General features: G+C 40.8%; 1 protein-coding gene across 1 annotated transcript; it reads right to left on the bottom strand.

Annotated features, from left to right (window-relative positions):
- Positions 1-9,970: 9,970 nt before the first annotated feature.
- LOC120434744 lies at positions 9,971-14,024 on the bottom strand. The gene is made up of 4 exons (XM_039603074.1): positions 13,572-14,024; positions 11,272-12,332; positions 10,738-11,054; positions 9,971-10,506 (listed from the first exon to the last, which is right to left on the bottom strand). Exons 1-4 carry the CDS (start codon positions 13,752-13,754, stop codon positions 10,157-10,159), a joined length of 1,911 nt encoding a protein of 636 aa, XP_039459008.1. The 5' UTR covers positions 13,755-14,024; the 3' UTR covers positions 9,971-10,156.
- Positions 14,025-15,114: the final 1,090 nt, after the last annotated feature.

The raw sequence follows: 15,114 nt of genomic DNA, 5'->3' as shown, positions 1-15,114 counted from the left end.
ACAAACACCGCTCACGCCTCACAGACGACAGATGACAGCTTACAGTCCTGCATAAACTGACTTCGCACAGCACCGATTAGCAGACGCTGTGAGCAGAGGTTCAGGATCAGAAGTCCCATTGTAAACACATCACGGCAGACCCGACGATGTTTGCATGAACGCGCTTTTCAGCATCTCTTTATTGACCACTTTTCACGCACGGTTGCTGTACGCATACAGCCGGCTGTAGCTTCGCAGCTCACAGCCCGACAAACACCACCAACAACAACAGCAGAGAGAGCACAGACTTTAAGGCGGCGAGGCGTGATTGCGGGCGCCGCTCAGGTGCGTCCGCCTCCCCTGCAGCGGCGCTGCAGACCACGCCCCCGCCGCACGCATTAACCAGGTAAAATACATATTTAGGCAGAATTTTGCAAATATCTATTTTTCATTTTTCAGCAGCATAGTGCTTTTTTCCAATTATTTTTTTTAAAGTCAGGTCAAGGCTCCAAAAGCCCAAAGGAGATATAAGGGAGGCGGCTCACAACAGTTTTTGTTTGCTACATGGATCATTTTAGTTCAGCTGGGTGTCTTTGCTTTTGTTATATTTCTTTAAGAGTTCAAAATGTGTTGATTACATAAATAAAATGTAATTTTCTCTGTAGCACTTCATGGATTTCATAAGCAGCACACCTTAGTTGTTCACACAAAAGTAGAAAACAATATATACAGTGTTATCTTCATTTTAGATGTCAAAAAGTATTTGCGGCTCCCAGTGTTTTCTTTTGCATGGAAACCGGGTCCAAATGGCTCTTTGGGTGTAAAAGGTTGCAGACCCCTGACCTAAGGGAAGCATGTATAATGTAAACAGAATTGGTCCTAGCACTGAACCCTGTGGAACACCATAATTGACCTTAGTGTGTGAAGAGGACTCTCCATTTACATGTACAAATTGGAGTCTATTAGATAGATATGATACAAACCACTGCAGCGCGGCACCTGTAATACCTACAGCATGTTCTAATCGCTCTAATACAATATTATGGTCAACAGTATCGAACGATGCACTGAGGTCTAGCAGGACAAGCACAGAGATGAGTCCACTGTCAGAGGCCATAAGAAGATCATTTGTAACCTTCACTAAAGCTGTTTCTGTGCTGTGATGAGCTCTGAAACCTGACTGAAACTCTTCAAATAAGCCATTCCTCTGCAGATGATCTGTTAGCTGTTTGACAACTACTCTTTCAAGGATGTTTGATATGAAAGGAAGGTTGGAGATTGGCCTATAATTAGCTAAGGAAGGTGGGTCTAGAGATGGCTTTTTAAGTAAAGGTTTAACTACAGCCAGCTTGAAGGCCTAACATGCCATTTCATAAAAGGTGCATGCTGTAAATTGCCTACATCTAGGCCACTGGCTCCATCATGGAACCTCCCCGCAGTATAAAATTCAAAAAGGGATTCCCTGTTTGAATCCCTGGAACAGGTTGAGTTGAGTCAACCCCGCCTTTTTCCTGCTGGCCTGCGTGCACATTTCGCTAGAGATCTGGTAACTTCATTGGCTCTTTTAAGGAAGTTTCTATCCAGGAGGTGTGAAGTAGTACTGGCGATAGTTGTCTTCATAACAGGAATGTCTGGCAATCTGTGAGTTAGTATTACTCCCATAGTGAGACACAAAAGGAATGCTATGAAAGAGAACTTAAGGTTATGTATATAACGCTGGTTCTCTGAGTAGCATGAGTGAGCGTCTCACCAGACCATCCTTGCTATGGAAGCAAGGAAGAGGAGGGCTTGTTTTGAATGACATTTGATGCTGTGTTAGCCTAACACAGCCTATATACACAGCCTATATAATAGGCTGTGTTAGCCCCTCCTGACATGGGCGTCACTTAACTGGGGTATTTACATAACCTTAAGTTTCCAGCTGTCTTCATTTGCCTCTTGCTGTTCCCCTTGTTTTCTGCTTTCTTATTCCTTTCCCTGTTATTGTGATTGGATCATGATCCTATTTGTGCAGGACAGGACAGGAGAGGAAGAAAAGAGATTAGATTTAAAGGTAAGGAGTGCTCAGTAACTCTTGATAAATTACAAATCTAAAGCTTAAATGTAATGTGGGGCAGGGCTGGACTGGGACAAAAAATCAGCCCGGGCATTTTGACTTGAGACCGGCCCACCAGGTATTATAGGAAAAGCCATAAAGCCTTTGAATGAAAACAAACACTGTTGTGACAGTGATGTACAGTGTCTTGTTGGTATATATGTATCAATCAAATAAACTTAAACCTACACCATCCTCCCTATTCTGGTATTCTAAACAGTACGTAGCGAAAATATTAAAGAATCTAATCAATAATTACATATGCCTAACTAGTAGGGTTGCCAACTCCCAGCAAAAAAAATAGGGAACCACCCCCCACCCTCCACCTCATGATGCTTAATCGACGTAATCAACTTTAATTTAATGCAGGTGTAAAATACGCACAGAAACCAATTATTTTTCTACAATAATTGAACAGATTCAACATCTTTCTTTAACAGAATTGCAGACTGCACAGATGGTACCTTCGCAAAGGAAAAAGTACTATAGCTTACCAGGGTATATATTAGACTTATTTACTATGTATAATAGTGGAATTCCATACATTTTACATAAGATGAAAACTTTGGTTGTAAGATTCAGATAATTATTTATTAAAAACTAGACATCTGAAATGAGAAAAAGAAAGAAAAGTATTTCTTTGTGCCCTCCTTTCCCTGTTAATGCCCTACCTGCCCCCCTGGCATAACTTTGCTAGACCCGCCCCTGCATAGTTCCCAGCTGTCACCTACAGAGGATCCTGGTGTTATTTGTCTCTCAGAAACGGTTCATAACTTCCCTTCACCTGTTCAGCTCTGATGATTCAGTAAGGACATCTCCTGGTTTCATCTTCATGTTTCCCTCTCCCCACATATCCAAACCGATATCATGACCAGCAGCTTTTACAGCTGTGGCTCCAGCAAACATCAGCTGAAACTAGAAAGTAATATTAACAACATTCTGACAGCTTATAAAGCTTAAACGTGCTGCTGTTGTTTAGCGCGACATCCGCTGGTTTCCTCTTACTGGCGCAAAGTGGGGGATAAACAAACCAGAGAGACGGGACTTGCGTCAGAAAAGCCAATCAGCTGATCATTGATGAGTTTCATGATTGAAGTAACAACAGGAGAGGGAGGGGGAGAGAATGAGAGAAGAAGAGACAGCTGCAGCGTAAAGACACAGAATAAACTCCAGCTTTTTCTCACTCTAGATGAAGTACGGGACAAATCGCGTTCCTTTTCACCTAAATACCGAACTACCGACCTCCTCGGCTGCAATTGGTCCAGCCCAGAATCGATCATGACCAAATGGCCACACCACCACCTTTCATTGTTTATACTGTTACAAAAAACAACAACAAAAGACATCAGCCCATAAAAACGAAAAATGACCACCGGCCCACTGGGCAAATGCCCGGTATGCCCGATGGCCAGCCCAACTGTGATGTGGGGGGCGACCTAGGTTCTGGGGGTTGGGAAGCTCATCTTGTGACCGGAAGTTTGGCGGTTCGATCACCTGCACTCTCTGTCCTGGTCGTTGTGTCCTTGGGCAAGACACTTCACCTACCGCCTACTGGTGTTGGCCAGAGGGGCCGATGGCGCGATATGGCAGCCTCGCTTCTGTCAGTCTGCCCCAGGGCAGCTGTGGCTACAACTGTGGTTTGCCTCCACCAGTGTGTGAATGTGAGAGTGAATGAATAGTGGAACTGTAAAGCGCTTTGAGTGTCTAGAAAAGCGCTGTATAAATGCAATCCATTATTATTTTTATAATGTCATAATTTTTAACACATATTCGATCTGTATGGAAACAGTTTTGACAAATTAGGTTTTTTTCATTTTGTGAAACATCCTGCAAAACAAATTAAGATATAATACCTTTGTGTTATTCAAATGTTGCATGAAAATACTGGGTAGTTGTTGTCCAGGATAAACAGGTTAGTTTGAACTACTGTGGTGAATTCACAGTAAAGCACTGTGTTGGCCGTGGTGATCATGGTAACATTTAGGTTACATCAAGTGCTGCAGAGATGAATTTGCATTTAAGCTGATAACACTTGTATTAATTCACTGAGTTCAAACTTTATATCAATTCTATACTGTGATAGTAAAGTAAGTATAAACTGTATAGTGTCAGTGCAGGAAATGGAAATAAGCCAAGATATGTGTGAAACATCTGCTGACATCTTGTTGAATTCAGTTGTGTAAATCCACAAAGTGCAGCAGGTCAGCTGATCACTGCCTGTATACAAAGAAAGACTGCTGAAGCTCATATTACATATTATTTTGAGATTCTTTCTCTATGCTGAGCAGCTACACAGATCTTAGGGTACCCCCATCTTGTGAGTCCTCATTTCACTGTTTAGGTGTGGAGGCAAAGCCAGCCTCTACAATGTGGGCAACAGAAAATAGTTATTTTCACTGTTTGTGGCCTACAGATTCAGTACATTCATTAGAATTAAAATTTAGATTTGAATAATATTTGTGTTCTCAAGTACTAATATTATTTTATTATTATATTGACAATGCACAAATCAAATGTTGGGCAGCTGAGGATGTCTTATTGTCGCAAGTCCACGAGTACACCTTAAAAGGCTGGCTGGCTTAAACCGATGCCTGTCATAAGCCATATCGACAGAGAAAGCTGGAACTGAGTGTGAAGGATGGTTGTGTGCTCTGGTGCTCTGATGTCACAGAGACTCAGATCAGTTTTGGACTTGCTCATCTCGATGTGAAAACAAAAGTGCAGCACAAACAATTGAAACAGAAAGAGAATCATGACATCTAGAAAAGACTGAGAAGCTTCACACCAGGGGACAAGGTGTTCATCAGAAACTACTCCTATGGTCCGAAGTGGATTCCAGCAGTCACTGTGAGATCATCGACTGGCCTCGATGATCTCTCCCTCGATGGTCTTACATCGTTACCATTGAATCAGGTCAAACTGTGAAGCAACATGTGGATCAGGTTCAGAGCAAGAGTTGCAGACACTGTTCCTAGTGCACCGGACAGGGAGGTGGAGCCATTACATGACACAGAAGCCATTCCTGCTTGCCATCAGGGGTGGGCACCACGCCACAACCTCCATCATCGGAGCTCCAGGAGCTGCCATATGCTCCGGAGACTCCGACTCCCGTAGACTCCTCAGTGGCACCAGTGTTGCAACATTCCCAGAGAGAGAGACGTCCACCAGAGACTCTAATGGACTTTGTTAGATAGAATGAGATCTTCCAGCAATAGAGCAAACAATGCGCTCTGATCTCACAGGAAGGACGTATCTTCCTAGTTAGCATTAAAAAAAAGAAACATATCTACAGTTGTATGTTTACAATAGTTATGTGTTAATTGCTTGTTAAGCATTTTTCTGTATAAGCATTTGTTTGTAGACAAGCAGGAGTAGTTGACTTAAGGGGGGAGGAGATGTGGTATCGTAACGAAGCATTTGCTTATATAAATATCTATATATGTGTATGGGTATGCATAGCAGTTATTATTTCCAGGTACAGCCATTGTTAGTTCATGTTTATTGCTCTGGAAAAGCACACAGAGTGGGATGGGTGTGAGAAAGGGCATTTTGTGTTGTTATACCAGCAAGGCCAGGAGAGGTGGTATTGGTGCTGTGTTAAATAAATGTCATGTAAGAAGACAGAAGAGGAGTGTCATGTAGGAAGTAGACAGACACTGTGATTTTGTGAACATGTGACTACAAAAGGTTCAGTAAACGAGAAGCAACTATATTCCCCGTGTGTGGCTCAGTGTTTCCCTTTTTGTTTGGTGAAGATGCAACACCAACAGAAAGCCTTCTTCACCTGCACAAATAGATGTCATTGGTTAGGGGACTGGTTAGCACTGCAAAGTTTGGCACAAACCAACAGTAGTAACTAACCAGCCCCAAGAAATGCCTCACCTGTTTTTTTTGGTCTTGGGATGTGGGCGGGATGCAATATCTGCTGTTTTGTCTGATTTGGGGTGCGCCTGCCTCCCCCTCAAATGCTAGCCCAAATACTGTACCTCCTTCCATCCAACTGCAAACCTCTTTGCCCAGCCTGCCTCAATGACTCCAGGACTGCGGCCACTCGCTGCACATGCTCCGCACAGGCGTCACTATGGATATCTGTGAAGGTTCTTAGTCATCCAGGTCATCGTAGCCTAAGGAGTCATGGCGTCAAATACAGGTCAAAAATACATTATGTGCAGTCATTGTTTTGCAGACAATGGTACATCTTGTCCATTTTTAATAGCTAGACACAGACATATAACTTCTCTTTTCCATAACACCTTCCATGCACAATCATTGTCTTAAGCCTTCAGAGTATCTGAGGGCTGGTTATCTCCTCCAGTCATCTGTTACCAGGTCGCTAAAAGGGCAGCTGGTTACAAAAAGGTCAAAGACACTTGCCTTTTAAGGTAACCAACTTCAAGCTACCGGGTCTCTAAGAGCTAAAAATGGACACTCGTCATTAATCACTAAGTAGACTAAATTGCAGCAAGTCTCAAGAAGGAGCAGAAGACACTTGGGCCTTCGCTCAGACCTGTCCCTAGATTTATGTGTATTGTAAGCATGCATGCAGTCAACCTTCTATGTTCTCATCTTCCCTCAACATGTATCACCTGGACACTCTCACCAGTGAAGCTTAAAACCCTCTTGGATGGAACATCAACTCTAAACAAGCACAGATATGCAATGTGTATAAAATAAACTACCTGTGAATAGAATGAATGTGATGACAAACATATTCAATGCAATATGAACCCTGTAAGAAATATTACTAATCAAATAATGCTGTAAAACATGTTATTAATGCAATTATAATAATGCAGGTTATATGGCAGCAATAAAACAATTTCTGAATCTCCACACTCTGAACTAAAGAAACTGCTTTTTCCCCCCAAGCTCCTTAGACCCGTCACTATGGCTGTTGACAAAATTCAAGTAGCTGGGAGCATATGCAGTATGCAAACACAAAGGATGGAATGGTCAAATTTGGCACCTCCAGCTCCATCTCATGGCCCCGTCTCATTCTTTGATCAGGCTCACAAGAGAAGTGGTTTCAGCCTCTCTCCTTGTTTTCAGAAGATTGAGGCAATATATCTGTATGGCTCCACTGCTGTCTGTAGTGTCCCAGCAGCCCACATCTCCAGCATTCTTGTCCCAATGAGACCTATACCTGGCCTACACAATGGTCTGATCTTCAGGCCCCAATAAGCCTCCTCAGAAACGATGGCAGTGATGTTTTCGAACAAGCCCCAAATGTTCTAAGATAACCCGGCACATGTCGTCCACACACTATTTGTGGTCACAGGTTAGGTTGCACATTACCAGATAAGAGCAGTAGTAAGACAATCAGCAGGCTCTGCTTTGTAACAATATGCCTGTATTTGACTTTCGGAATGTTGAAACTAAACAGAATGTTTCATAACTTGCAAGATAATCGTACAAAGCAAGAAGATATTGATGTTGAGGTAAATCTTTGGGTAAATCAGATGATGAATGTCATGTGCCAAATGAATTGGAGATTGTACAGATGTACAGCAGCAATGATACATGTGGACTTTGGGACATTGTCTCGCAGACTGAGCACACTGTTATATGTGCTTGCCCTAAAAAAAATGAGTGTCCCAAAGTCCCCCACAACCAATAAGCAAAATAAAGTTACAAAAAGAGCCTTTATCCATAACACACAACAATTGTTGATGCAGAATTAAGTATATGTCAGCAAGCTGCACAAACCTAGAATGGCAAGTAAGGCTCCAGCCAGCAGCTCAGGCCCTGGTGCAACACAGGCTTTGGTGTGGTGCAGACGACTTCTGTTAGCAGCACAAGGCCCCAAAATAGGCCACTTTCCAAAAATTTACAGAATAATTTAAATAACCCTTTAATGAATTTTAGTGCCTTTTTTCCAACAAGGTTTTTAACCTTGTTGGAAAAAAGGCACTAAAATTCATTAAACCCCCCTCCCCACAAAATCAAAGCAGACATTCAACAAGAAGACATGCTGCTGCCATCTTGGTCAGGTTACAGTATGTTCAACAGTGATGCCATTTACATTTGTTATATCACATTCCTTCAGTGGGAATAGAATTGATTTACATATACTACTGGTCAGAAGTTTTGAACACCCCAATTTTTCCAGTTATTTATTGCAGTTCAAGTTGTTCAAGTCCAATGAATAGCTTGAAATGGTACAAAAGTAAGTGGTGAACTGCCACAGGTTAAAAAAAAAGAAAAAGCTAAGGTTACCCAAAACTGAAATATAACATACATTTCAGAATAATAAAAAAAGGCCTTTTTCAGGGAACACAGCATGGGTTAACAATTTAAACTGTTCTGCAGCAATGGACGTTGATCAAGCCTTGAAAACTGGTGCTACTAATTCCTACAGCTGTCCCAACTTTTATGGATTACTTCCCCCTCTATCTGCATAAAAGCAGTGTTGGATCACACTGTGGTACCATACCCTCATCAGCATTAGTCGAACAGTGTTGTACTGCAGAAAGTAGTGTGATGGTACAAACATGGTGAGAAAAAGGCAATTAACAATGGAAGAGAGACAGACCATGATAACACTTATAAATGTAGGTCTGTCCTACAGAGACATTGTAAAGAAAGTCAAAGTGTCAGTGAGTACAGTTTCCTTCTGCTCTCAGAAACAAACTGTGACAGGAAGAGGTCTGCAGACCCAAAGACACGACTGAATCAGAGGACAAGTTTCTGAGAGTTAACAGCCTGTGTGATATGTGGCTCATAGGACAACAGCTTCAAGAAGCTTAATAGTGGTTGTAGTAAGAAAGTCTCAGCTTCAGCTGTGAAAAGAAGACTTCAAGCTGCAGGTTTGACAGGATGAGTTGCAGCGAGAAAGCCAGACGTCAGAATAAGACAAAAAGGCTTGGCTGGGCCATGAAACACTGCCACTGGACTTAATGAAGACTGGAAGAAGGTATTATGGACTGATGAATCAAATGTAAAATCTTCGTTTCAGGCACGATCCTTGTACAACGTAGAGTAGGTGAAAGGATGGTTCCACAGTGTGTGTCATCAACTCTCAAACATGGAGGAGGAAGTGTGATGGTCTGGGGCTGTTTGCTGGATCCAGAGTCGGTGACTTGTACAGAGTGAGAGTCACCCTGAACCAAAACAGCTACCACAGCATTCTACAGCACCATGCAGACGTATACCCTCTGGTATACGCCTAGTTGCTCAGGGGTTCATCCTAAAGCAAGATAATGCTTTAGGACAGTTTGAACTGTTTTCCAAAAACTGGTGCCCAAAACAATCATTCATTGTAATGCGCCATTATTTGTATTACTAACAAGAATAGAGAAGGTGCCATCGGGCGTCTTTGTCTTTTAGAGGTTCCATGAGACAGCTTAAGTGAACTGTCTAATACAAGACTAGTGTTATTGCTGATCAGAGGTGGGTCGAGTATCCAAAAATTGTACTCAAGAGTATCATTACTTTAAAAAATTATTACTCAAGTAAAAGTAAAAAGTAGTCATCAAAAAAGTTACTCGAGTAAGAGTAAAAAAGTACTTGGTGAAAAGGCTACTCAAGTACTGAGTAAATAGCGAGTAACTGTTTGAAATGTCCGATTTATTTTATAAATAAATGCTATCAGACAATCATAAATAAATATACAAATTTTAGTATTTTCAAAAGGAATATATGTAAAAAGATTCACAAAATAAGGCACAACAATTCTAATTTCAAGATTTCAGTTTTTCACAACGTAAAGCTTTTTCAAGCAAAACCCACAGTGAATATATTCACATTTACAGCAGCCTCAGAGAAAACATTAGAACGAGGCAACTTCAACATAACAGACTGCAGCTGATGCGCCAGAATGTCATACTAGGGCTGGTTCTTTTAAATACAAGGAGGGATTAAGTAAATCAGAAACAAATGACACAGAGATGCAACAGGTATAATCAGGAAAAGTTTATTCCCAAGGCGGACAGCAGGAATTAAAAAAAACAAGAAAAAACAAAACAAAAACAAAAACAAAAAAAAAAACACACACACATTAAAACTAATTATAAAAGACAAATACAAATTTCCACTATGTGGATGTGCATATGTGTATGGCTCACTTTACCATAAATTGTTTCTTCAGTCAGTGAAATGGTGGTTCAGCTTCAGCAGTTGGCTCTCAAGGTTCTTGCTGTGAAGCTGTGACCATTTGGCAGTGAACAGGAGTCCTGCATGACTAAAAAGTCTCTCACAGGCTGCAGATGCAGGAAGAGCTGTATTGACTTTGATCGACAGCTTCTTGATCTGAGGAAAGCCATGCAATACATCCACACCTCCAGTGAATGGACATGAAAGGTACCTCTCCAGCTCCCCTGCTTCTGGATTTCCTGACCCCATGGACCCAAAGAAGTCATCTTCATCAGATAGGCTGCTGTTTGTGCTGGCCTCACCCAACTCTGTGTCTAGTTGATGTCTGATGAAGGTCAGACCTGTGGAAAGATGTATGGTTAGGTCTGTGCATTAGTGTGCTGTATAGACTGCCGAGCTGCTGATGTTTGGCATGAAAAATTTTATCACACCGGAAATGTTTTTTTCCCTAACTTTTGTCAGCCTTTTTTTCCCCCTAACTAACACTATAATCCCAAATCACAGTAACAAGAAAAGTCATTATAAGTCAAAATCTAGTGGCTCACAACTTAATGGATAACATGCATATTTACCAGCTTTTAAGATGCTCTCCTCTGTGGTCCATGATGTTCTGAATCTTGGTATTAGTATTGCAGCTGCAATCAGCTCAGGGTCTTTCATCATTTCTCCAAAACGTTTCTGGATTCCATCCCGCAGCGCATCAACAAGAGGTCTACACATTTTGCAAGATGACTCCAGCTTCCTCAGCTTCTCCAGCAACTGGTAAAGTGTTGGCAGCAAGAAGCCCATGTGCACAGATGATTCCCCTTGGAGGATATTAAGGGCCATGGCAACAGGCTTCATCACAGCAGTGTACTCAACCAAAAATCCCATTTCAGCAGGATTGAACCTAAAAAAGGTGTAAAAACAGAAATAGGCCATTTCTTCAGCAATGTAATAACTGTGAATTGTCTGTAAAATTTGCAAATGATTGCAAAATGAGACAGTAAAACTATAAGCAATTGATAATATTTACATTTTCCAGTGTCAGTCAAAGTCACTTAAAAAAAAGGGGTGGATTCACACAGTCACAATTTAATATTTAAAAACAAGTTCCATCAACTTACATCTTTATCTTTAATGCCGTGCAAACATTGCGGATTGCTTTCTCTCCTTGCTCTTTATGAATGCGGACAAGTCTTTCCACAGCAAGGAACAGGGAGCTCCAACGAGTTTGATTGGGTCGAAGAAACTGCAACTTGCACTCACGTTCCACTGTTTCATAAGCCATGATTGACCTGCTGGTTTTATTCCACAGAGCATGACATTTTGCAAAAGCAGACAGAGACAGTCTCTTGTATGTATCATTGGTAGCTTCTGCAGCAGTGGCATCAACTGTTGATATAAGATTGAGTAGATGACATGCACACTTTTGGTGCCTTGGAAGCTGGTACTCCAGACCTGTGTTGTCATCCAAAACGGCAAACACATCTTGATACTCCACCTCTAACTCACTGTCTTCTGCATCATCAAGGATAGACCCACTATCCTCCTGCCAATTGGTTGTTTCTTCCTCTTTGTCCTCACCATATAATCGAAAGGCCTTCAAGAAGTTTGAACCACTGTCTGTTGTCGTCCAGGTCACTTTTTCTCTGATGTGATACTCTGAATGGATTTCCTCTAATGCAGCAGCAAGAACATCAAATGTGTGTGAACCTTTAAGAGGTCTACAAGCCAGTGCAGCAGAATGCCTTTCTAAAGAGATGTCATCTATCCAGTGACAAGTCACTCCTAAGTAGCTATGCTGTCTAGCAGACCAGCAGTCTGTTGTGGTAGCAACATAGTTCACAGTGCTCAGTTTTTTGATGATTATGCTTTTCATGGTCTTCACAGCGTCTTGTATTTTTGAGCACAATGTTTTCCTTGTCATTACTGTACACTGAGGTTGCAAGGTTTCCATCATAGTCTTGAAGGACGATGTCTCAACTATAGAAAATGGTTGGTTGGCCTCACATACAAACATAAGCAGAAGCTTGTCAAATGTTGCTTGTGTTATTCGCCTAGAGCCAGTGAAAGAGTCTGTAAGTTTTGCGTTCTTCATAGGTGGCTCGGTAGAAGAGGACGACTTTCGTTTTCTGTGGCTGTCCATTAATTCCGTATACATCCTCAATTTGTTGGAGTGAACCCTCTGTTGGCAGAAAAAAATAGACCATGAAATGACATGTGACTAAGCAATTTCTATACAGTTCTTAGAAAAAAAGAGAAAAAAAAAAAGATGATCCCATATTTGTAACCCTCCTGTCATGTTCAACCCCCCCCACCCATTGACTGAACGACCAAATGAAAGGCCCCCTGAACGACCCATTGACGCACCCACACAACTGAATTTGGTGGTGAAAACTGTTTGTTATGGTAATTTAAGAGCTGTTAAAACAGACCAGTCAATTTTGACTGGGAACACTAAAGTAAGGGGTGGGGGTGAACGCGAGGATAAACTAGCACAAAAACATTTTCACCACCAAATTCAGTTAAGTGGGCCGTTCAGTGAGTGGATTCCAGTTCATTTCCTATGGCAGTTACTTTTGTCCGGGAACACCACAGGTGTAACAATGCTGATTAAAACACTCAAAATTCAATGAAAGAGGTGATCATTACTTTTATATGTTCAAGTGCATAGTGCAGAGGATATCATTATGCAATCAGATGTAAAACACAATATTTATGAGTGCTTTAAGTTGTGAATCGGATAGATTTGACCAGAAGACTACAGGAAGAAAAGAGAAACAAAGTCGTGCCTACATTACATGGGTTTCCACTTAAAAAAGAAATTCCAGATTAAGTTCAAAACAAGAATGTATGCAAGGCTTAGCAGTGCTAGTCAATAGATTCTCCTTCAAAAAACAAAAAAACAAACAAAAAAACTTTAGCTTTTCCTCATAAAGTTCTACACCTTATAACTGTACTTCTCTGAAGCAAGAGTCAGGACAAAAAGTCACTTGTGGAGAAAAGAAAAATATTAAAACGACTTAATTACTAATGTAGTTTCTAGGAGAAAGGGAGTGATTCTGGATGTGTGCATTTTCTTTTTTAAATCATCTCATTTTTAATATGGGCAAGACCTAAGACTGTGATTCTGTAACCCACGGGTGTCAAGCTCCAGTCTTCGAGGGCCAGTGTCCTGAAACTATTAAACATGTCCTCACCGCGACACGCCGAATTATTGCTTATTAGGACATTAGCAAGACTCTATGGTACTTGACTGCATGCTGAGGTGGCAAAATTCAGCCATTTAATTCATGTGTGTTGGACTATGGACACATCAAAAAGTTGTAGTGCACCGACTCTCAAGGAATCAAGCTCGACACAGCGGCTGTAAGACTGACATCCACTTAACCACAGCTAAAAAAGAAATTTAAAGCAAACTTACCGCAACATGTTTCCTCAGGTTAGATGTTGAGTTTTTGTACGCTGAGACGTCGGTTTGCTTTGGCTCACACAGAAGACATCGCATTATATAGCTGTCCTTTTGTACTCCTTTAAAGCGAAACATGCTTTGCATATGCGGCCAAGGGTGTTTGTCCTGTTCAGTGTTAGCGGAGACGGTTGCCATTTTTTGATGTATTTCTTCTGTCCGTCTTTGGAAGTTGAAAAGGCTTGGGCTACTCGGCCTGCCATTTTATATCTGGTCATGTGACCGCATGGCTACGTCTGATTGGTGAAAGAGTTACTGGTAGCTCCAGTGGCGGCATGATCCATAATTTATATTAGTAGTATTATCCAATGTGTGAAATTAATTATTAAAAAAAAGTAACGAGTCGAATTTTGCAAATGTAGCGGAGTAAAAGTACCGTTTCTTCTTCACAAATGTACTCAAGTAAAAGTAAAAAGTATCGTGCAAAAAAGGTACTTAAAAAGTACATTTTTTTCAAAAACTTACTCAAGTAAATGTAACGGAGTAAATGTAGCTCGTTACTACCCACCTCTGTTGCTGATATGTCTCCCTTTATGAATCCAAATTGTTCTTCATCAATTATTTTGTGGCCTTTTTCAGTCTCTTTGCAAAGATTATAGGCAAATGTTTCTGCATCATTATATAGTAAACTAATTGGCTTCCAGTTATTCAGAGTTCTCTTTGGTTTTGGAGTATATGTAATCACTCTTTGTTGTGATGATTTGGAAGTTCCCTGTTTATCAGTTGATTCTTGAAACATAGCAAGCAGAAAAGGAGCCGTGATGAATGTGTTGTAAACTTCACCTGTTAATCTGTCATTGCCTGGTGATTTGTTATCTTAGGGTTTCTTATGGAATCGGTTATTTCAGGCAGGCCTTCGTGTTACATATTTCTTTAAATTCCTTGTGAGTTTACCTGTTATTATGTTGTAATTTCCCTAAGAAATACATCTTTTGATAAAATTGGGCAACATAGGAAGATAACTAATGGTTATCATTGAGAGTGTTAATATTTTCCTTTTAAAATAGTGACCTGCTGATCATTTTGTACCAAAAGAACAACAAATATCATTTCCCCATTGATTTCTCCAAAATGAAGCATCTTCTGAACATGCACGGGTTTCTTGAATAATGTACAATAGTTAGAATTTTTTTATTGGGAATAATAAATGGAGTCTTTCTTTTTAGCAGATTCCTAATACGTCTAGTATTAATTGAGAACACTGAAACTGACTTAAAGATAATAAAACACATGGTGGTAATGATTAATGGTAAGCAGATCAGTTCTTCACATAGCAGAAATCTCATGACGGCTGCATATTGTTATCAAAGTAACATTGTCAATAATTGCTAGTATGTAAAGAAAAACGAACCTTTGAGGTAGAAACCTTGACACATATGGAATATATCATAGAGCAGGACGTCACCAATGACAGTTACAAGCCTCATGTATACCAAATGATGTAAGGAGGTTTAGAGTTGATGTTGTTTTTAACTGATTTTGCTTATACTTCATGGTA

The sequence above is a fragment of the Oreochromis aureus genome, linkage group 19, assembly GCF_013358895.1.
Source record: "Oreochromis aureus strain Israel breed Guangdong linkage group 19, ZZ_aureus, whole genome shotgun sequence".
NCBI classification, from domain to species: domain Eukaryota; kingdom Metazoa; phylum Chordata; class Actinopteri; order Cichliformes; family Cichlidae; genus Oreochromis; species Oreochromis aureus.
The sequence above is the reverse complement of the archived record's forward strand: the minus strand, read 5'-3'. Positions and strand labels throughout refer to the sequence as shown.